The sequence below is a fragment of the Plenodomus lingam genome (assembly GCF_022343315.1).
Source record: "Plenodomus lingam strain CAN1 chromosome Unknown contig_27, whole genome shotgun sequence".
Classification (NCBI taxonomy): domain Eukaryota; kingdom Fungi; phylum Ascomycota; class Dothideomycetes; order Pleosporales; family Leptosphaeriaceae; genus Plenodomus; species Plenodomus lingam.
The window spans coordinates 946,204-965,616 of NW_027093942.1; the positions used below are offsets into that span (position 1 = coordinate 946,204).

General features: G+C 53.3%; 10 protein-coding genes across 10 annotated transcripts; 4 read left to right on the forward strand and 6 right to left on the reverse strand.

Annotated features, from left to right (window-relative positions):
* Positions 1 to 17: 17 nt before the first annotated feature.
* On the reverse strand, positions 18 to 1,574 carry IAQ61_007291 (uncharacterized protein; the record flags this gene model as incomplete). The annotated part of the gene is made up of 1 exon (XM_066097522.1): positions 18 to 1,574. One exon carries the CDS (start codon positions 1,572 to 1,574, stop codon positions 18 to 20), a length of 1,557 nt encoding a protein of 518 aa, XP_065952564.1.
* Positions 1,575 to 2,091: 517 nt separating this feature from the next.
* On the forward strand, positions 2,092 to 4,866 carry PDA1 (alpha subunit of pyruvate dehydrogenase). Its single transcript, XM_066097523.1, has 6 exons — positions 2,092 to 2,609; positions 2,678 to 2,811; positions 2,873 to 3,327; positions 3,380 to 3,615; positions 3,665 to 4,218; positions 4,296 to 4,866. The coding sequence occupies exons 1-5, from the start codon at positions 2,472 to 2,474 to the stop codon at positions 3,980 to 3,982; spliced, it is 1,281 nt and encodes a 426-aa protein (XP_065952565.1). The 5' UTR covers positions 2,092 to 2,471; the 3' UTR covers positions 3,983 to 4,218; positions 4,296 to 4,866.
* A 3-nt stretch (positions 4,867 to 4,869) lies between these two features.
* Positions 4,870 to 7,196, reverse strand: IAQ61_007293 (uncharacterized protein; the record flags this gene model as incomplete). The annotated part of the gene is made up of 4 exons (XM_003840724.2): positions 4,870 to 5,113; positions 5,256 to 6,755; positions 6,804 to 7,096; positions 7,173 to 7,196. The coding sequence occupies 4 exons, from the start codon at positions 7,194 to 7,196 to the stop codon at positions 4,942 to 4,944; spliced, it is 1,989 nt and encodes a 662-aa protein (XP_003840772.2). The 3' UTR covers positions 4,870 to 4,941.
* A 216-nt stretch (positions 7,197 to 7,412) lies between these two features.
* Positions 7,413 to 8,682, forward strand: IAQ61_007294 (uncharacterized protein; the record flags this gene model as incomplete). Its single annotated transcript, XM_003840723.1, has 2 exons — positions 7,413 to 7,618; positions 7,665 to 8,682. The coding sequence occupies 2 exons, from the start codon at positions 7,413 to 7,415 to the stop codon at positions 8,680 to 8,682; spliced, it is 1,224 nt and encodes a 407-aa protein (XP_003840771.1).
* A 493-nt stretch (positions 8,683 to 9,175) lies between these two features.
* IAQ61_007295 (uncharacterized protein) lies at positions 9,176 to 11,245 on the forward strand (the record flags this gene model as incomplete). Its single annotated transcript, XM_003840722.2, has 3 exons — positions 9,176 to 9,505; positions 9,553 to 9,965; positions 10,015 to 11,245. The coding sequence occupies 3 exons, from the start codon at positions 9,176 to 9,178 to the stop codon at positions 11,243 to 11,245; spliced, it is 1,974 nt and encodes a 657-aa protein (XP_003840770.2).
* A 286-nt stretch (positions 11,246 to 11,531) lies between these two features.
* IAQ61_007296 (uncharacterized protein) lies at positions 11,532 to 11,846 on the reverse strand (the record flags this gene model as incomplete). Its single annotated transcript, XM_066097524.1, has 1 exon — positions 11,532 to 11,846. One exon carries the CDS (start codon positions 11,844 to 11,846, stop codon positions 11,532 to 11,534), a length of 315 nt encoding a protein of 104 aa, XP_065952566.1.
* Positions 11,847 to 11,851: 5 nt separating this feature from the next.
* On the reverse strand, positions 11,852 to 15,016 carry IAQ61_007297 (uncharacterized protein; the record flags this gene model as incomplete). Its single annotated transcript, XM_066097525.1, has 5 exons — positions 11,852 to 11,884; positions 12,264 to 12,375; positions 12,465 to 12,556; positions 12,649 to 13,702; positions 13,761 to 15,016. The coding sequence occupies 5 exons, from the start codon at positions 15,014 to 15,016 to the stop codon at positions 11,852 to 11,854; spliced, it is 2,547 nt and encodes an 848-aa protein (XP_065952567.1).
* An 18-nt stretch (positions 15,017 to 15,034) lies between these two features.
* Positions 15,035 to 15,388, reverse strand: IAQ61_007298 (uncharacterized protein; the record flags this gene model as incomplete). The annotated part of the gene is made up of 3 exons (XM_066097526.1): positions 15,035 to 15,098; positions 15,152 to 15,329; positions 15,385 to 15,388. 3 exons carry the CDS (start codon positions 15,386 to 15,388, stop codon positions 15,035 to 15,037), a joined length of 246 nt encoding a protein of 81 aa, XP_065952568.1.
* Positions 15,389 to 15,618: 230 nt separating this feature from the next.
* On the reverse strand, positions 15,619 to 17,266 carry IAQ61_007299 (uncharacterized protein; the record flags this gene model as incomplete). Its single annotated transcript, XM_003840720.2, has 3 exons — positions 16,899 to 17,266; positions 16,289 to 16,821; positions 15,619 to 16,229 (listed from the first exon to the last, which is right to left on the reverse strand). Exons 1-3 carry the CDS (start codon positions 16,919 to 16,921, stop codon positions 15,619 to 15,621), a joined length of 1,167 nt encoding a protein of 388 aa, XP_003840768.1. The 5' UTR covers positions 16,922 to 17,266.
* Positions 17,267 to 17,820: 554 nt separating this feature from the next.
* On the forward strand, positions 17,821 to 18,786 carry IAQ61_007300 (uncharacterized protein; the record flags this gene model as incomplete). Its single annotated transcript, XM_003840719.2, has 6 exons — positions 17,821 to 17,823; positions 17,951 to 18,007; positions 18,125 to 18,140; positions 18,311 to 18,436; positions 18,489 to 18,701; positions 18,752 to 18,786. 6 exons carry the CDS (start codon positions 17,821 to 17,823, stop codon positions 18,784 to 18,786), a joined length of 450 nt encoding a protein of 149 aa, XP_003840767.1.
* Between the last annotated feature and the right edge of the window lie 627 nt (positions 18,787 to 19,413).

Below are 19,413 nucleotides of genomic sequence, written 5' to 3' on the forward strand. Positions count from 1 at the left end.
ATCTCACACATTAACCATTACCCCTCTGATCCCATACACCCAACATTACAAAATGTCATCGACCCATTCCCTCTCCGTACATTTTCACAAAGGCCCCGTGAAACAGACGGCTGCTTGCTGCCCTGGTCAGAGCGTCGAAGCAAAATAGCCAGCGCCCTAGCAGACAACTGTATAGTGTAGACCTGGCGAGGCACCGGATCTTCGATGTCATTGTCCTCGTCAAGTTCAGCATCCCAATCGATATCATATTCATGGCGGCCGTGGACCTCCACACTGATAGGATGCTGACTGCAAGTCTCGTCATCCGTGGTCAAGGTATAGGAGTCGCCGGTGACAGATTGGTGCGTGAAAAGGCGGAAATGTATACCACGTAGGGTCTCGCAGGTCTCGGCAAGGCAGAAGATGTGGTCTGCGAGACCACGGTCTCGTATTTGGTTGTGGCAGAAGGGGCAGCGAGTGCTGAAGCTGAAGTCGGGTTTCAAAAAGCCTTCTGTGCTGGTGGGGCTGATTCGCATAGTGAAGGCGTAGTTTGCGAAGATATCTCTGGTTTCCTCTGGCTCCATGTGGCCGACGAGGGTATCGAGCAGATATACCAGATAGCATGCGCAGGTCGCGTTCTTGTATAGGAAGAGCAGCTGGATGATGAGAGCATTGTTGGGTCTCTCGTAGTCGACGATGATGGATGCAGCATCCGAGGCGATGGCACGAAGGGCGTATACTTTGTCGTGCACGTCTTTGCATAATCTGTCAGGGAGCTTGTGGAAAAGATTGATCAGTGGGGCATTCAAGAGATTGGTATGCCCGTGTAGAGCATGGAGGTAAGTTTTTAGTCGGTGGCTGGCTGCGTCCCAACGCTCCGTTCGATCGAAGAGTGGGCCTACCCATTCCCTGTTCCCGTACATGTATGGACGTACGCCTTTGAGTCGTTCAGAGTCTACCTCGGTTTGGTTCACTAAGAAGGTTAATCTGCGTGCTAGGAGAAGCTCTTGTGTGATCCATGCGCGCTGCCAATAGGGATGAGACATGACATGATACCAGTCCTTTCGAAATCTTTCCTTAAAATTACGGTCCTTACGTCGCCACTGTCCTAATACATGGCTACGTCCTTGATAGTAAGGCGTCGCAAAAGCTTGACCGGACATAAGGGCACGCTCGATGACTTCACTGTGCCCAAGCCAGGTGATTACATCGTTTGCTTGTGAGTAGATGGCACCCATCTGCACGACTTGATGGGCCCGCTCAGCATAAGACGTTTGATCGATACATATGGCATCTATCCACAATGCCCTTGGCGTGATCGCGTATTTTTTCCGGGCAACATTCAGAAATTGCCAAAGGTTCATATGTATGTGAAGTTTTGAACCATTGATTAAAATCTTCTGGGCATCTAGGTCCGATCCCCAAACATAAGAGAGACATGTGTAGGTCGTATCAACAGTGTCGTGCCAGATGTTGCATTGTATCAGTCCCGTGGCAGATAGTTCGGGTCGAATCGTGAGTAAGCGAATAGATCCTTTGGTGCGTTCGAGAGGCTCATAGCAAAATATTGAGCCATCATGAACATCTGTGGACATTCGCTCGTTGTAGATCGTCGAGTCTTAGGGGTGACGAGGGGACTTGACAGAGAGAATGGGTTTATGAGCCAGCAGGCCGACCAGCTCATCCACCATGCAAACAAGAATAGAAATGTTGCGAACAAGACAATCGAAGGGTAAAAGTAAGCAATTTGAAGCAAACTTCAGACGGAAACAGATTCGGCTTGACGGCAAAAAGATGTTTGAGAACAGAGTGAAAACCGCGATGATGCATGAGGGAGATAACATGGAAAATAAATCAGGCAGTGCAAAGGGCCCCAGAGCGAAAATGCATGGCTGCAGTCTTGATGCTTGCCGCGTAGCAATTGAAGCAAGTCTCTAAGCGCTGAAGGCGGCAAAGTTGCAGGTATGCCTGATCATCATGGCAAGTGACTGGGGTGCATCAGCAACTCCTCTCAATCGCCAGTCATTGCCATCTCTGCCTAGGCGTCTATTTTGAAGGATCCTAACCCATGAACAACCTGTAAGCTGATGATTCATCCCATCAACATGCAAAATGGTGCTGGTCTTAGCGCTCGTCATCTGATCAGGTCTGATGCGTGAAGACTGAAAGTTGGAGGATCGCAAGTGAAATGACATGCATCTGCTCTCATCGCCAAAATCCATGCAAGACTTCGTATATCAGCTATCCGACAACAAGAGTTGCGTGCCCTGTTTGTTCGGAGTTGGTATGTGCTGAAGTCCGGCAAGGCTGAAAAGCTGAGTGAGACGTGATGTTGAGGGTTGGTGGAATCCGCGCTGTTGAGGCAAAGTTTATGGCTTGGCGGAAAGCGGATCCCCGAGCTGGCGAAGCTCAACCACTTTTTTGAGTCCCGCGCGGTCGACGACGACACTCCCTCCCACCCAATTCACCCTCTACCTCACCTCGGTATCACCATGCTGTCCCGGACAATCAGGAGAAGCATTGCGTCCCCCTTTCGCCGCAATGTCGTCGCCCCTGCTGCGCGGCCTGCCTTCAGGTTCGTGACCACAGACGCCGCTTCATCGCATACCGACCCGGAAAAGGTGCCAGAGGTAAGATATACCGCCGATATGCCAATCGAGGGCGACAGAAGATGCGACAGATGATTGACCGGCTGCAGGAGGATGACAAGCCCTTCGAGGTCCGCCTTTCCGATGAGTCGTTTGAGACATACGAACTCGACCCCCCCGCCTACACCCTCAACACGACCAAGAAGGAGTTGAAGAAGATGTACTACGACATGGTAGCCATGCGGTAGGATTCTTCCGTTCTGTTATACCGTCTGGAAAGAAGCTAACGCGGGGATTCACTCTAGACGCATGGAAATGGCCGCCGACAGACTCTACAAGGAGAAGAAGATTCGCGGTTTTTGCCATCTTTCCACTGGTCAAGAGGCCGTCGCTGTCGGTATTGAGCATGCGATTGAACGATCCGACCACGTCATCACCGCCTACCGCTGCCACGGCTTCGCTCTGATGCGCGGCGCATCTGTCAAGTCCATCATCGGAGAATTGCTCGGAAGACGGGAGGGTATCGCATACGGCAAGGGTGGATCCATGCACATGTTCGCTCCCGGTTTCTACGGCGGAAACGGCATTGTCGGTGCTCAGGTCCCTGTCGGTGCTGGCATCGCTTTTGCGTGCCAGTACGAGAACAAGAAGAATGTTACGCTTGCGCTCTACGGAGACGGTGCTTCCAACCAGGGACAGGTCTTTGAGGCATACAACATGGCCAAGCTGTGGAACCTGCCCATCATCTTTGGCTGCGAGAGTGCGTACAAATTACACCATCTGAAGGAGGCATGAAACTAACGGTGGACCAGACAACAAGTACGGTATGGGTACCGCTGCTAACCGTTCCTCCGCCATCACCGAATACTACAAGCGTGGACAATACATTCCCGGTCTGAAGATCAACGGCATGGATGTCTTAGCTGTTAAGGCTGCTGTCCAGTACGGAAAGGAATACACCGCCGCCGGCAAGGGCCCTCTTGTCTACGAATACGTCACCTACCGCTACGGAGGCCACTCCATGTCTGACCCCGGAACCACATACCGCGTAAGTCCTCTGTCCTTCCCCTAGCTTACTACACTAACACATCTCTCAGACGCGCGAAGAAATCCAACGCATGCGCAGCACCCAAGACCCCATCGCCGGCCTCAAGCAAAAACTCCTCGACTGGGGCGTCACCAGCGAAGAAGAGCTCAAGGCCATTGACAAGCAAGCCCGCTCCGAAGTCGACGCTGAAGTCGCCATTGCCGAGAAGATGCCTGCTCCTGACCCCACGCCCAAGGTCCTGTTCGAGGACATTTATGTGAAGGGCTCCGAGCCCCAATTTACCCGTGGACGCATCCCAGAGGAAAATTTCTACTTCACCGAGCAGGATATGGGCGAGCCGAAGAGCGCAGTGGCTAGGACGGCGTAGGGTAGCGATTGATGCGTATGTGTAGATGGCAATGACGATGATTATGAGGATGCTATCTTTTGCCGCTACTAGTGGGTGAGGTGGGCTTGTAATTCTAGAAACTTTGATAGGTTTACATGCGTGGTTTGGGGCTTCCTAGGCTCTGCTGATGCATGCATGTTTTGGTGTATACTGTAACTATGACAGTATACCACGATAAGGACCAGGTTTTTTTGTACATGATTGTATAGTGTATTGTAAGTATGCACTTGTTAACATCTATCTATACAGCGTGATTTTAGAAATATTGTTCACTAACTAACAGTCCTACCAGTTCACACTATAATTACTTGCACCCTACTACTACTCTCTTACTCTTATTAATACTACCACTATTAGGTCACGGTGTCTATTCCCCACTGTGCTAAACAACCAAAAAGGTGCGTATAATCCATGAATATAAATTATCCACGAATAGAATAGCACATGTAGGCCTCTGCTGGATACCCCCACGATACCAGCGCCTAACAACTACTAAAACAACGAAAAAAAAAAGGCAAAAACATACAACAGCGGGGATTCGCTAGTGGTCACCCACCTAACTACTAATCCGCCGGTACACTGCTTATATATGGCTGAGCGGACGGGAAGCCTAGTTTTCAGTGTCCTATGGTCGTATGTGGAAGAAAAGGGTCCTTATGTCATTTGTATTCCAGAAGAATGCTTTGCGAAGAAAACCAGAGAAGTGCATGTCGACGGTTGGGTTTAGGGAAGGAAACACGATGATTTAGGTGCGAACAAGACGTTTGAAGAGTGCATTTCCTATAGAATATAGATTCTATATTTTGGTCATCCTGAAGATCATATGCTGTAAACGCTACAGCTCTAGACCCCCGCCCCCCAACTCTCTTCCCTCTTCCCACCATGCATTCAGCGCACACCCACGCCCACGCCCTCAGCCACCTCCACACCCCAGTACACTACCCCTCCCCGCCACTAACATCTTCATCCTCCGAGTCCTCTTCAAACCGCTCCTGCTGCTTGTGTTTCGCACCACCCAATTTGGTCTTGGTAGCTGCGATACCGCCCGAGGTGAGATACAGGAATTGGGGATCCTTGTAGTTGTCGAGATGAGTGAAGAAGGTGTTGAATCTGTAGGAAAGAGAGGGGAGAAGCCGTTAGTTATTTCTTGTCGAAGAATGGGAAGGTGTGGCAGGGGTAGTGGTTGAAAAAGATGGATGGAGAAGGAAGAAAAGATGTCGCAAATCGACTTGAGAAGGAAAAAAAAACTCACTGATTACCCTGCGCCTCTTCCCTGAAAATCCTCTGATAAATCTCTCGCTCTTTGAATTCCTCAATCTCCTTTTCATACTTTGTGAAGTCGATGCTCTCACGGCCCGCTGCGCGTGCCTGCTTCTCATTGTATGAGTCAAAGACCGGGCGCTCGAGCAACAAGCCCAAGCCGGGCGCCTTGGGAATTCTGACCACAGTGTTGCCAAAGCTTTCCTGGATGATCTTGGGGTCTGTGCCGCAACGCACACTGAGGGCGGCCATGCCAACCATTTTGCGAATCTGGTGCATCATGAAGCTTTGGCCGTGGACTTTGAGGCTAAGCCATTCGGTGTCGTTGATGATGATGGGCTTGGGGGCGACCTTGAAGGATTTAATGTAGCGTTGGGCAGACTTGTCGCTGAATTTCTTTTGGACGGTGTAGTTGTGGTACTTGTGGGTGCCGAGGTAGTTGTTGAGGGCTGCTTGGACGCGCTCTTGGCGGATGGGTGAGATGCGGTATGCCTTTTTGACGTCGATGTATGCTTTCTTTAGGGCTTTGACGGCTTCTTCTAGAGCGGATCCGTTGGCTGTGCCCTCAGGGAGGGGCTTGGTGCCATCAGTCGTGTTGTCGAGGGTGAGGTTGGAGTCATTTTGTTGGATGCTGTCGATGGCTTCTTTGACTTCGGTCTCAGCAGTGGTTGATTCTGCGCCTTCCGTGGCAGACGTGGTCTCTTCGGCATTTTTATCGTCCATCGAAGCATCGATGATTGGGTCTGCTCCTGGCTCTGCGTCAACAGCTTCGACGTTGTACAGAGCTTCATGGATCAGCGGCCGTATGGAGTCATCCAGTGAGTCTCGGATAGGCTTGATGTGTTTCTCCTCCACTTCAGACCAAAAGTTGGCCACCTCGGCCTGTCGTGATCGATAGCCCTCAAGGTCATTTTCCTTTTCTGCATACTCTTCCAACTTCTTGCCCAGGAAACTTGACGGATGCGGTGGGAGGAAAGAGTGCGTGGGAATCAAGTACTCGTACCATCGGGAGTCGCAGGCCTGGTAGCAGCTGAAAGATCCAACGGTGCGCTGGATGCCCCACACCCTGATTTGGTCAGAGAGATTGTCATTGATCTTCTGGACAATATCCTCGTCCTCGATGATCAGCTTGAGTGAGACAACATTGCCCGCAGCATGGACGCCTTTGTCGGTACGCGCGCATCGGACTAGGGATGATTTCTTGTGATCAGTGGCGTTTGCCTTTGAAATGGCGCCGGCAGCCACAAATGCGTTGAAGAGATCGCCTTCAATTGTCTTTTGCTTGTAATCAATTTGCATTCCCTTGTAGCCCGTGCCCGAGTATCCGATCATGACTGCGACTTTGCGCTTCGGTCTGCGCTCCTCAGCCTCGACTTCTTCTGCGGGGAACGCTGATGGTAATGCCGGTTTCTCGTTCTCGCCCTTTTCCTCGTGCTCCTTGTCGCGCGCCTGCTGGGTTTGGTTGCGGCCTCGTCTGTCTAGTTGTGTGGAGCTTTGCTTAGTTAGAGACATGACACAACCTCACATGGCAGGGACATACTCATTGCCCTTACGCCCCATATTCCTCTTCTTACTCGGACGGCTACCGTGCTGAAGCCGTCCGCCTCCGCGCGACGCGTTGCGGCGGTCGCGATCGGCCCATTTGCGCTTCTTGTCGTGATTTGGCGCATTGCCCTGGCTACAGGAGCCCTCATTGTTGGTGTCGTTGTCGACCATTGAGGCAATGAGAGACGTCTCGGCAGCTTGCTCCAGGCGGAGAAGCAATTGGGCATGCGGTGGTGAGGGTGAAGGTGAAGATGAAGTCAGTGGGGGAGAACTGCAACTTGCAAGCTGCTAGTGAAATGTGGGGTTAGTGATTTTCTCGAGGCTTTAGAAACATTTCCAAGTTAGCGCCGTGCGCACGGTTCACCGCCTTTGTGACCGCCCGCTCCATTGTTGCACATGCGCTGCGACAGTGAAAGCCTGCACTTTCTTTTTCTCCATCATTCGCATCTGTCCAGGCATCGGACGCCTGCCCAGTCAACCAACAGCTTGACACAACTTCGGGGGTCAACGCGTCCATCTTGGCCATACCGAATAGTTTACAGAGACATTCATTCATTCACAACTTGCGCCGGCGCATCACGACAAGGCGGCGGCCACGGTGGTCATGGATCCCGTAGAGGCGGCAAAGCAGCTCGTGCGCATGGTGGTGCGCATGTTCTACGAGACGGACCACATCGTAGTCCTCGATGCGCTATGCTACCATGTTGCTATGCCCATGAATGATCTCGTGCTCATACTTGATGCCGGCAAGAACTCCAAACACGTGGGCAAAGTCGTGGGGAAGCTCAAGGAAGCGGGCTTGTGTTCGTCGTACGTAGAGAAGGCATAATGTTTTTTCTTCACTAATGACAAATAGCTTCTCCCAGCAAGTCATGCGAGAAGGAGCTACCAAACAGACCAGCCGCGAGTACTTCTACATTGACTGGGCGCGCGCCTTTGATGCCATCAAGTACCGAGTCCATAAGATAGACGCCGCAGTCAAGAAGGATGCGAAACCGACGACCGAGAAGACGGAGCTCAAATGCCAGCGATGCAAGTCACAGTATACAACCATGCAAGCCCTTGACCATCCCGATCCCGATCCTGGCCCAGACGACAGCGGCTTTATATGTGCCCGCTGTGGGTTTCGGTTGGACGAGATAGACCCCGAGATTCAAGCAGACACGGTGGATGATCGACCTGCCAAATTCAACAAGCTGTTCGGTCCAATTCTAACCCTCATGGCAGAAATGGACAAGTTAAAGGTGCCAGCTGTCGAGGGCAAGGCTGCCATTGAAGCAAGAATTGAGATACCTCGAGACAAGACCATCGACCCCGGAACCAAACACGAGGTTGTCGAGACGGCCATATCTCGCCCAACGGCCGTCAAGGGACTGGACACGGGCCCCGAAAAGATTAGTGTACAAATAGGGTCGAGTGCCGAGCAAAACGAAAAGCAACGGGCAGCGGAGAAGGCTCGACAGGAGAAGATTGCTATGCAAAACCAGCTGCCATCATGGCACACGCAATCAACAGTCACCAAGGATGCTGCTGGCAACGCCACGACGATCAAAGAGGAAGTCTCTGGCACTGGCGCTCCCGGTATCAAACTGGAGCCTGGAGAGACTAAGCCCGGTAACCAGAACCTCGACGATGTCTTTGCCCAGATAGAAGCAGAGCGACGGCGAAAAGAAGAGGAAGAGGATGACGACGAGGATGATGATGAGGAGGACGAGTTTGAGGACGTGGCTGTGGGCACGCCAAGTGCGCTTCCCGATGCAAAGCGTGTGAAACTGGAATCATCAGCTGCTCCGACCCCCTCCAATGCTGCCACACCAGCAGCATCCAATGGAGCTGACGAAAGTGAAGAGGACGAATTCGAAGATGTGAACTGAATTATGCATTAGCGCTGGTGTTTGCATCATCATTTTTTTGGCGTTATAGATTTGGGGCCCCACAAAGATCTGATGACGAGATCTGATGAAGGGGATGCTTGGTTGTGTTTATGGCTACGATATTGGGAGAGGCATATCTTTTTTCTAGTTTCTTGGACATGCACCAGCAAAAAGGGTATCTCGAGTGCACTCTTCTTGCTCGAGTTACGTAGAAGATCATTACTTGCAATGACATCTAATAGTACATTCTACACTACCTAGACATGCTAGGAGTTCCATGAGATGTTGACATGCGGGTAATTGCACAGGTAGGTAGATCCCTGCATTCCCCAAGGCGTTGGAACTTTAGGCGAGCTTCCACCATCCCACCTTCAACATCCCCGCCTGCTTTCACTACCCCGTCCCCCGCAAAGACGCCGCCTGCGCCTCCCACACCCTCATCACCTGGCTGTATCGCTTCGCACATGGATGGTCTTCTATACAGCAATTAACAATGGCCGCCTCCACTAAGTCCCTCTCTTCGCTCCTTGCGCAAGCCTCACTCGACGACCACGATGAAGTCTTGAAGGCTGCCAATGCTGCTATCAAGAAGTCCAAAGGTGACGAAGAAGCCCAGCACGTCAAGGCCGTTGCGCTTCTGCATCTCGACCGGTACGAGGATGCGCTCAAGGTCTTCGAGGACGCCAAGGGACTGCGACAGAAGGCGCAATTCGAGTATGCCTATGCCCTGTATAAGACGGGCAATGCAGCAAAGGCAGTGGAAGTGGCCGAGGCAGCGGGATCAGTAATGGGCCGTGGAATGAAGCATATGCTTGCTCAGGCAGTACGGCGGCGTGTATGGCGACAAGAGACATAGTTGACACATGGCAGGCCTACCGATCCGAGAAGTTTGCACAAGCCGCCAGAGTCTATCGCGAACTGGCCAGCCAACCGGTACAGGATGAGGAATATGACATTCGCATCAATTCGGGAGCCGTCGATGCTCAATTGGAATGGACAGGGCAGGGCGAGCTGGCGCAGAAGAAACAACCCACCCGAGAGGACCTCGAGGTTTTCGAGACCGCCTTCAACGCCGCATGTGGAAGCATAGCGCGTGGCGAGTTTGGGCAGGGCCAAGTGTGCTTGAAGAGAGCTAAGGATCTCTGCAATGCCCTTTCCGACCTGAGCGATGCGGAGAAGCAAGCCGAATTGCTGCCCATCACCGTGCAACAGGTCTATGTTTTGACGCAGTTGGGCAAGATTGACGAGGCTGAACAGCTAGCTACTTCAATCCCCTTTGCCGAGTAAGTTTGGTCTGTATGCCGATTTATGCAGCTCTTCTAACGAGCTCAGGATCAAGGAGCTCTCTACCCGTTACATTGCCCAAGTGAACAGCATCGCGGCGTCCAAAGAGCACTCGAATCCATACTTGTCGCATCGCCTCTTCCACTCGTCACCAAAACCCCCAGTCACCGATCAACACTTTTCCTTCCAATCCAATATTCTCCGACAGGATGAATACGTCATGTCATTGCTCTCACAAAAGGTCACGGGGGTTGCATCATCCACCGAAAAGGTCATCAAGGCAGCACCGACGCCTACGCTGTCACCAGCCGTCAACATGGCCGCGGTCCTCAACGCAGCAGCGCATGCCCGAAATGCGGACACGGAGAAGGCCGCGCTGAAGGAGATTGTTCCACTACTGGAGAAGAGACCGACCGACGTGGGCTTGATTCTTACCATCACCCACCTTTATGTCCTCACCAACAACTACGCCGCCGCCACCCATCTCTTGGAATCCTTCTTCAAGCGCCTGGAGCAGAGCGGTACCGCCTCAGACTTGGACGTGCGCTTCGCACCCGGTCTCATCGCCACGCTCGTCTCCCTCTACGCGCAACAAGGCCGCCCAGGCTCGTCCAAATCGGAGCTCGCAAAAGCTGCAGAATACTGGCGAAAACCGCACAAATCCAAGACGGAAGCGCCCTCGAAATCCCTCCTGATCGCCGCCGGGACCGCCCTGCTGGACACGCACAATACCGACAAGGTGCAAGTCGCCGGCGAAATCTTCCAGGCCCTGTACGAGCAGGACAAGGAAGACCGTGCAGCGATTGCAGGTCTCGTGGCCGCATTCAGCATCACAGATCCAGACTCCATCCCCGCCTCCCTCCTCTCCTACCTCCCCGACGCCCCCCGCCTCGTCTCCGACATCAACGCCGCCGAGCTCGAAAAAGCAGGCGTCCCCTCTGGCAGCCCCAGCACCACCGCCTCCTCCCCCGAACCCAAGAAACGCACCGCCCCCGCAAAGACACCTGCTTCCTCCCCCCGACGCCCCAAGCGGCTGCGCAAAGCCCGCATGCCAAAAGACTTTGTAGAGGGCAAGCAAATGGATCCCGAGCGCTGGCTGCCCTTGCGCGATCGCAGCTCTTACCGCCCGAAGGGCCGCAAGGGGAAAAAGAGGGCCGAGGGCCTCACGCAGGGTGGGGTTGTGGGTGAGGACAAGGGCTTGGGGACGCCGGCGGCTCAGGGTAAGGCGGGGGCGGATAAGGGGAAGGGGAAGAAGAAGGGGAAGGGGGGGAAGTGGTAGGTGGGGTGGGGTAGAATGGGTTGCGGCGGAGTTTACTGGGGGCTGGAGGTGTGCGTTTGCATCTTGTCTGTAAACGCGGGGTTTGGAGTGTGGGTGGCGGTAGCTCGGTTGATTTGGTTGTTGTATGTGTATGTCTCTGTGGAGAGAATGGGGGGTGTGGAGGTTATAGTCATGGGGGTTGAATATATCACATACGTATGTATATATATATATATATGCGCAGTATGAAAGTATGTGACTACCTCGTCTTTTTACTTGATTGTACTGCATATCCTGTATTCATCCATCATTCATATCCCATTCCCCCCCCCCCCCCTCCCCGTTTTCCCCTTTTCCCAGCCTTCCTCCCCGTCCCAGCCTTCCTCCCCGTCCCAGCCTTGACCCTTTTCGGAATCCACTCTGCATCCTCCTCTCCATGTCCATTTCCCAACCTTCTCTTGTTCAACCTCTTTGCTTTGCTCTTCCCCCTCATCTTTTCCTCTCGCCCGCTATCCTCCTTTTCTCCACGCTCCCCGTCCTTTTCCCCCTTTTTCTTTGCCCATTTCTTTTCCGTTTTCTCATCGACTTCACTTTCGACTTCATGGTAGGAAATTGGCGTCATGCTTCTCATTGAGCGGCGCGAGCGTGTGGGGGGTGAGTCTGGGCGTGGTGCGGGGGGGTTTGGTTTGGTGGTGGTGGGTGGGGTTGGGGGTGTGGGTTGGATTGGAGGGGGAGGGGGAGGTGGGGTTGTAGGAGTAGGTGGGGTTGTAGGAGCAGGTGGAGTTGTAGGAGCAGGTGGAGTTGTAGGAGCAGGTAGAGTTGTAGGAGCAGGTAGAGTTGTAGGAGCAGGTGTAGTTGTAGGGACAGATAGAGTTGGAGTTGAAGGGGTAGGTATCGTCGTAGTCGCCATCATACTCACCGTCGTACTTGCCCTTGTACTTCCTCCCCCAACCCCAGCCATACCATCCAAACCCAGACCCTCACCGCCAACCCACATTCCCCCACCACGACTCCGCCGCCCATCTCCAACCCTGCTTACGCGCGATTCAAGCTCCTTCTGACGGGACTTCTGTGCTCTTGCTGCGGATTGGGCGGTGTGGATGGCGTGTTGGAGGGCTTGGTGGGTCAGGTTTGCTTGGTGGGATGGGGAGCTGTTTTACGTGGTGGAGTTAGGTTTTAAAGTTTTGTGGATGTGGATATGTTTGCGGAAGAAGGGGAAGGGGAAGGGGGGTCAGCTTACAAGATGGTGAATCCAGTCGCTGGAGCTGGTATAGCTGAGCTCGCATGCTCTGAAGCAGGTAGTGTAAAACACGGAGGCGCGCGTCTTCGAATCTTGATCCCAATCAGCAAGTGTATCAAACACAGAGGACATATCCAGTTCCACTGTCCATGCTTCCAAAACAAAAGAGCAATATACCACATACCCAAATCCGACGAACAAACCGACCACCAGGCCAAACCTTGCCCTCCAGCAAACCCGCAACCCCAGCATTCCCACCTCCAATATCCAACGCCAAATCCTCACGCATCTGCATACGCTGTCGCTCCTCTGCAAAACAACACATCTTCCAGCCACGCCTGCAATCCAGCAACTGCCCCAGCTGCCAGTTCCCCACCTTGTCAAATGCGCGAGGCATGCGCACGTGCAGCGCAGACAGATTTGTCAGTACGGGTGCGTACGCGGTCCAGAAGCGTTGCCAGCCTGTGGCTTCACGCAGGTAGGCTGCATGTCGTGCGAGTTTGTGTAATGTAGGTCTGGCGTGGGGGTCGGCGGCGTCGTAGTCGTCTGTGGTGTCGAGGTTTGCGTCTTCGCCGGTGGGGAGGTATGGGGTGTTGTTGTTAGCAAGGGGAGATGGGATCTTTGGGGAACGGGGGAAGTCGGGTCCGGGATGAATGGTTCTAAAGCTTTTTGGTTGAGGGCAAGGGGCCGTGGGCCTGTCGGCCCACTGCTTTTCAAAGGGGCAGTGGTTTTGCGGCCAGGGACAGAGACTGCGAGGGCAGAATGCTGCGGGTTCGACATGTGGTTCCAGCCTGTCGATTTCCTGCAGAAGGTTATGATTGAGTGGATTACGAAGATCGTAGTGAATGATCAAAGTGTCCATAAGCGGTGCGATGTGGTCGAGGCTGTTGTTGAACGGCCTAGCAAGTGTTTGGGTCCATGTAGACTCATCATGGCCCCAATACAGACTTGACAAGTCTAAAGGACGACGGCCAATCAGTATTTGGATTGGAATGGACGCATTCCGCATATACTGAAACTGCAGTGCGATTTGCTTGATGAGTGTATCATGTTCATTGGGCATGTCAAGCCCCATGAAGTAGTCCCAGTCAAACACTGGTCGCCAACCGAAAGTCGTGTTCAGCCAGCTGTATAAACTGGTGAGCTGTCCGGTTGAGACGCTCCTGCCATCTGATTCGGGTTGTATCATAGCCAAAGGGTGAATGGGGTCTGTACTATTCGTCTGCCACTCGGGAGTTCTACATGGATCTTGTTAGAGCGTCTTGCAATCCTCGTCCCACTGCCATGGCAACTTACAAAGAGAAGAACAGAATTTTTCGGTGTCGAATATCGGTGCCCGCTTTATACAATCTGAACAGATTCTCGTATAGCGACGTACAGTTTGAGCGGTCATGACTCTGTTTTGCGGTCGTGGTGTTGTTGCTGGCATCCCTCAAACCGGCCAACTGAGTCTGCGATGATTGAGCTCCACCACCACCGAGCGCTTGCACATGTTGATCCTGACGAATATTTCTTGCAAAAACCGGCCTATCGGTTTGGTAATCTTGGTCGGGTCGTCCTTCGACTGGGGCCGAAGAATCAGGGAGCCACCGTTTTGATCCTGTGGGGAACACTTGATCTTCTTGATCCACAATCAAACCACAACCCCGAACCCAAGCCCCAAAATCTACACCAACGCGAGTGACTCTTGGCTTTCCTCGCGCGAGTGCAGCGACAAGAGACTCAACATCCACACAACAAACCCTCAACTCGACATCCACAGTCCTCACAGGAACATCCGCAACCACTCCTCCAACCCAATCCGCCACAGCCTGCGCAGATTCAAATCCACAAGCCCTCATATCCCCATCGCGCGTATCTCGAATACACAGGCTCTGAAGCCCAGTACACAAGGACAAGTACTGCTTCAGGGGAAGTAGCTGCATGTATTCCGATCCCGGCGATCGCACAGCTGGGATGCCTAGCCATTTGATTTTGGCTAGTAAGTCTGCCATTTGGGGAGACGGTAAACCGGAGGCTTTTGATACAGTTGGAGTGGCGGCTGGAGTAGTCCCTGCACGGACGGGTATGGCTAGGGTATCGCTCAAGTCAAGACTTTCCAGCATCGGGAATTGGACTGCAATCCATTCCAAATCCTCTTGATGCATCCAATGAGCCACGGCGAGATGTTTGACCCAGAATCTTCGTTCGGGGTGTGTTGCAATCAACGCGCTAAACGCCTGCCAGCGTGCTCGGGGAGAAGGATATCCGAATTCGCCAGCACGACCTTTCTGCGGATATCCTCGCTGCCTCTCCCATAGGAGCTGCCCTTTCAAGCCTCGGGTTCTTGAAAATCGTTCGTCTGGGCGTACGCCGTGCCAGTCCCAGTACGTGAATGGTTCGCGGTATGTCGCTTTGCGTGCAGCAGGACCACCGTTCGCCCAAGGACCAAGGGCAGCAAACAGTGCGGCGCTCGCTTCTCGTCCGGCGTGTTGACAAATTACTTTTGTGATGGCATTGGGAAACGGCCATGGGCCGCTCTCGCGAGCAAAGGGTTTGTCAATGTGAATCATGCTGATGAATGAGGGTGATTATGTGAGCTGGTCACATAGTCTTGCAACAGTTTTCGGTTGAGAGGCAGACAGGTTATGATTGCTGCCATGATTTGAGCCGTGGGTGAGCTTCTACAAATGTTTCAATCCTAGTACCTTTGTTTACACACGAGGCTAAAGTGCCTTTGTCTGAAGAGCGCAAAGTCGTCTCGAAACGCCACGCCACGCCCTCCGCTTGCAGATACGAACACCAATCGATGCACCGGAATACTGCTCTCCTTTGTAGGATTCCGTGATTGTTTGTGTGGCTGGATATGTTGGCTCAAGTGGACAACTGTGCTTGCAGGGCAACGAGCCCATGATGAGTTAGCAAAACAAAGGACGCGTACTCATGGCTAAGTCTTCTTGCGGCTGACAACAACAAAAAATGCACAGGATTCCGAAGCTGATGTTGAGCTATCGTGTCTTCCTCTCCCCATGTCAGCATACTCTATGCCTCATCCCTATTCGACCTCTTATGGGGATGGTAGCTTCGAGACGGCCATCATGTAGTAGTTAGCCGTCACCGCAAATGTTGGTCAAAATGCTGGGGAAATCTGGACTTCATTGGTCATGAGATGAATCTATCGTAGGAGCCGATCGTCTAGCTGGGTGTCCCATAGACGTCGTTTTCGCCGGTGCCAGTTGCGACTTGTCCTTGAGGCCACGGACTGGCGCTGGTTCCGCACCATGACTGCTGGAGGGACATCTGGTACCTGTGGAACAGGCCTATCGTTTCCGCCTCTGCTGCTCAGTTTCAGAGATAGTAGTATGAAGACGCCTGCGATCAGAATGGCAAGCAAAAGCATAATCTTTCTCTTGATGCCTCGTTTCTGGTAGCCAGAGGCCACTTTGAGCTCCTTGTCTGCCTCCTTTACCTCTCTCGACATGTTTTCGACGTTGTAGTCTATGCGATCCAACATGCTCCCTTGATCAATCACCATGGTTTGTAGCTCTTGGAAGATGTTGGCCAGCTCAATGATGCCTTGGGCAATATCTTCGATTTCGCGCTCACGTTGAGCAATCAAAGCCTCGTTGGGATCATGGCGCAGCCGCTGCTGCTTCGTCTGGAGTAGAGTGGACTGCGAAAAGGATCGGTCGGCGTCGGATTCCTGGAGAGCGGGATCATTGTAGGGGTTCTGCACAGGTGTCGGCGCTCGAAAGGGAGAAGAGAAACCACCAAGGTCGCGCAGTTCTGGCCGAAGATCAGCATATAGCTCCAGCCTGGCACCTTGCTTTGGACATGCGACTTACTCTTGAGGTAGGCCGACTGCTTCTTGCGAAACATGGCGCTCACCTCGCCCACACGTGTGGCTAGCGAGATTTTGAGATTGTGGGCCATGACCTCCTCGCCCTGGTTGATGTTGCCCTGTTGCTTTGCGTCGCGGACCATGGTTTCTATGCGCTTGATGGCCTGCTGGCATCGCTGGAAGCTGCGGGTGATGCTCTGGGTGAGCTGCTCGATCTCGCGCTCCTCGCGTTGCTTGTCCGCGTCGTCATCGAAGCCTGGCAGCACGTGTTTCTGGTGGAGCTGGTCAAGCTTCCGCGTCTGCTTTGCAATGTCTGCCAGGTGGTCGGTGACTTCGTCCTGAATGTCGAGCCAGCGCGGGGGCAGCAGGTCCATTTCAATCACCGCATCGCCGTCGTCTTCGTATGCGCCGCTGGACATGAGTCCCTGCCGCTCCTCTGACACGCGACGACCGTCACCGAAGCCATTGGAGCCTGGTCCGCCATAGCGCGTCCTCTTTTGCGGGTGGTGCGAGTACGACTGGCGGTAGGAGATGAAGCTATGCGACCATGTCAGCGCAAAAGGGCTGGGGAGCGAGCATCGTGGCTGTTTGGCTGAGGGGACTGCGCAACCTACAGATTGGTGCGGTCTCGCCACATGTTGGATGGGCGAGTGTTATGGCCACGCTCTCATGGTCTTCGTGCTGGGAACCAACGAGGGCAGCGCTTGTGCGAAGTGGCCTCTTGTTCTCTTTCTTTATTCTTTTTTTTTTCACGGATGTAGGCGGAGTCAGAGTCAGAGTTTATCTGTGCCGGGTTCTTGTATATAGTGTGGGACCAGCAACCGCTGATTTGGCTTGTTAGGGTGTGTACTGCTGTCTATGGTTCTGTGCCATCAGCAGCTGAGTTAACCTTTTTCGGTCTTGGGGAGCTTCCATTCCCGTGACGTGACGGGCAGGGGCTACCTGGACCCGCTTAGCTGTTCCCTTCTCTGTCCGTCTGTCTGTCTGTCTGTCTGTCCGTCTGTCTGTCTGTCTGTCCGTCTCTTCTTGCCCCCCCCCACCAAGAAAAGGACCGCGCGGTGAAGTGATTGATAGGGCGGTTGGACACACAACAGTCCCCACACAAGTCCCCAAAGGTCCCCCTATGGTCCCCAAGGTCTCCATGGAAAGGTCTCTAGAGTAAGAGTACTACTTTACACAACTACTTGCTGACCACTTTCCACCTTTCCACCATTCTAGTCCCCCGCCCCCGCGCACTTGCAGTCCCTCCCGCCGCAAACACTGGCACACTTAGCCTGCGCCCGCCCCTGCCCCGCCCCTTGCCCTCCCTTCCCTTCCCTTCCCTTCCCTCCCAACACTGACTGACAACTGACTGGCCTGCACACCAACACCCACACCCACACCCACAACACACAACCCACATCGCCTCTGAGCAACCCCCCTCTTCTATACAAGCGCCCCCCCCCCCCCCACCCCACCCCTCCCTCCTTTTTCAATCACACGCACACACACATATAATACACACACACACACACACGCAACAACACCACAAAAGAAATGGTTCGTCGACCCCGCGGGACCCTATTTCGCGTCGCCATGGCATACCCCGCCCTCGAAAACAACCCCCCCGTCGCTCAACACTCCTTCCTGCCAGTGCCCATCGCTGACTTGATTTCCACCACCCCAGGCTGATTCTCTCACCGAGGAGCAAGTCTCCGAGTTCAAGGAGGCATTCTCTCTGTTTGTAAGTTTCAAGTTCAGCCCCTCCACGGCGCTGCTGCCTGCTGTCGAGAGGGGGCACCATCAAGTGTTTACTCGATTCATCAAGATCAGATGTCGCTAACATGGCCTCTCAACACAGGACAAGGATGGCGATGGTCAGTAGCCCCGAACCCCGTTCCTATTCCCAAGCATGCTGCCTGTTGCCTGCTGCAAAGGCTGTTTTTCAATGACCCGAGGCGAATGCGCGCAATCGATTGTGCAGTACATCACACACGAGGCTGGCTCACCACATGGCGAACACTCCACTAAATCCATCGCACCACAGGTCAGATCACCACCAAGGAACTAGGCACCGTCATGCGCTCCCTCGGCCAGAACCCCAGCGAGTCTGAGCTGCAGGACATGATCAACGAGGTCGACGCCGATAACAACGGCACCATCGATTTCCCCGGTACGTGGTCGCCCAATGCGATCCCCAATCTCCCCCGACTAACCCTCGCCAGAATTCCTCACTATGATGGCCCGCAAGATGAAGGACACCGACTCTGAAGAGGAGATCCGAGAAGCCTTCAAGGTCTTCGATCGCGACAACAACGGCTTCATCTCCGCCGCCGAGTTGCGCCACGTCATGACATCGATTGGCGAGAAGTTGACCGACGACGAGGTGGACGAGATGATCCGGGAGGCTGACCAGGACGGCGACGGGCGCATCGACTGTAAGCCGGCGAACCACACGTGCGCACTCTCGATACTGACAACTGGCCAGACAACGAATTCGTCCAGCTCATGATGCAAAAGTAAAGCGCCGCGTGCTTTGCTCCTGACGACTATGACACGACGGCCGAGATTCGACTGTGAGGAGTGAATGGAGCGGTGTTGGCTGACCGGCTGGTTGGCTTCTGGTCTGACCACTTGTAACAGTTTTGGACCTCCTTGCTTGCTTGCCGCCCTCCTTGTCTCTGGGAGACGATCCTATATCCTCAATCCACATGTGTTGTGCCCTTTTCCATGCTCGTTGACTTTCTTGATTCCGTGCCTACATGGCCCTCACCAGCCTTGACACAAGACCATGCACTGTAAAGAATGGCGTGATGAAATCTGTTTTGTCCATGGCACTGTGGTTTTTTTTATATGCCCGCGGGAAAAGAAGTACCACTTGCCCTATTGATACTGATACTGGTACTGATACTGATACTGACATTCAACTCATACTAACCCTTGAACCTCACTCCCATGTACCCATGTACCCAAATAACCCATCTCCCACCCATTGCACTAATCACACTAGAAATAAAAAAGATTCAAAGCCATCCACCTTGCCGGTTGTATTCTGGAACAGGTTGGGTTGCCGTTGGGGATGTGGGTGTTGCATGTCTAGCCTGCTGTGTGTTTGGTGTTTGGTGGTGGTGTTGTGTATATCAATATACG

Excerpts from the sequence above, each read along its gene's own strand:
- PDA1 (XM_066097523.1), top strand. The coding sequence starts at position 2,472 with ATGCTGTCCCGGACAATCAGGAGAAGCATTGCGTCCCCCTTTCGCCGC. Across the intron at positions 2,812-2,872 it reads TACGACATGGTAGCCATGCG|ACGCATGGAAATGGCCGCCG; the intron begins GTAGGATTCTTC and ends GATTCACTCTAG. Across the intron at positions 3,328-3,379 it reads CATCATCTTTGGCTGCGAGA|ACAACAAGTACGGTATGGGT; the intron begins GTGCGTACAAAT and ends ACGGTGGACCAG.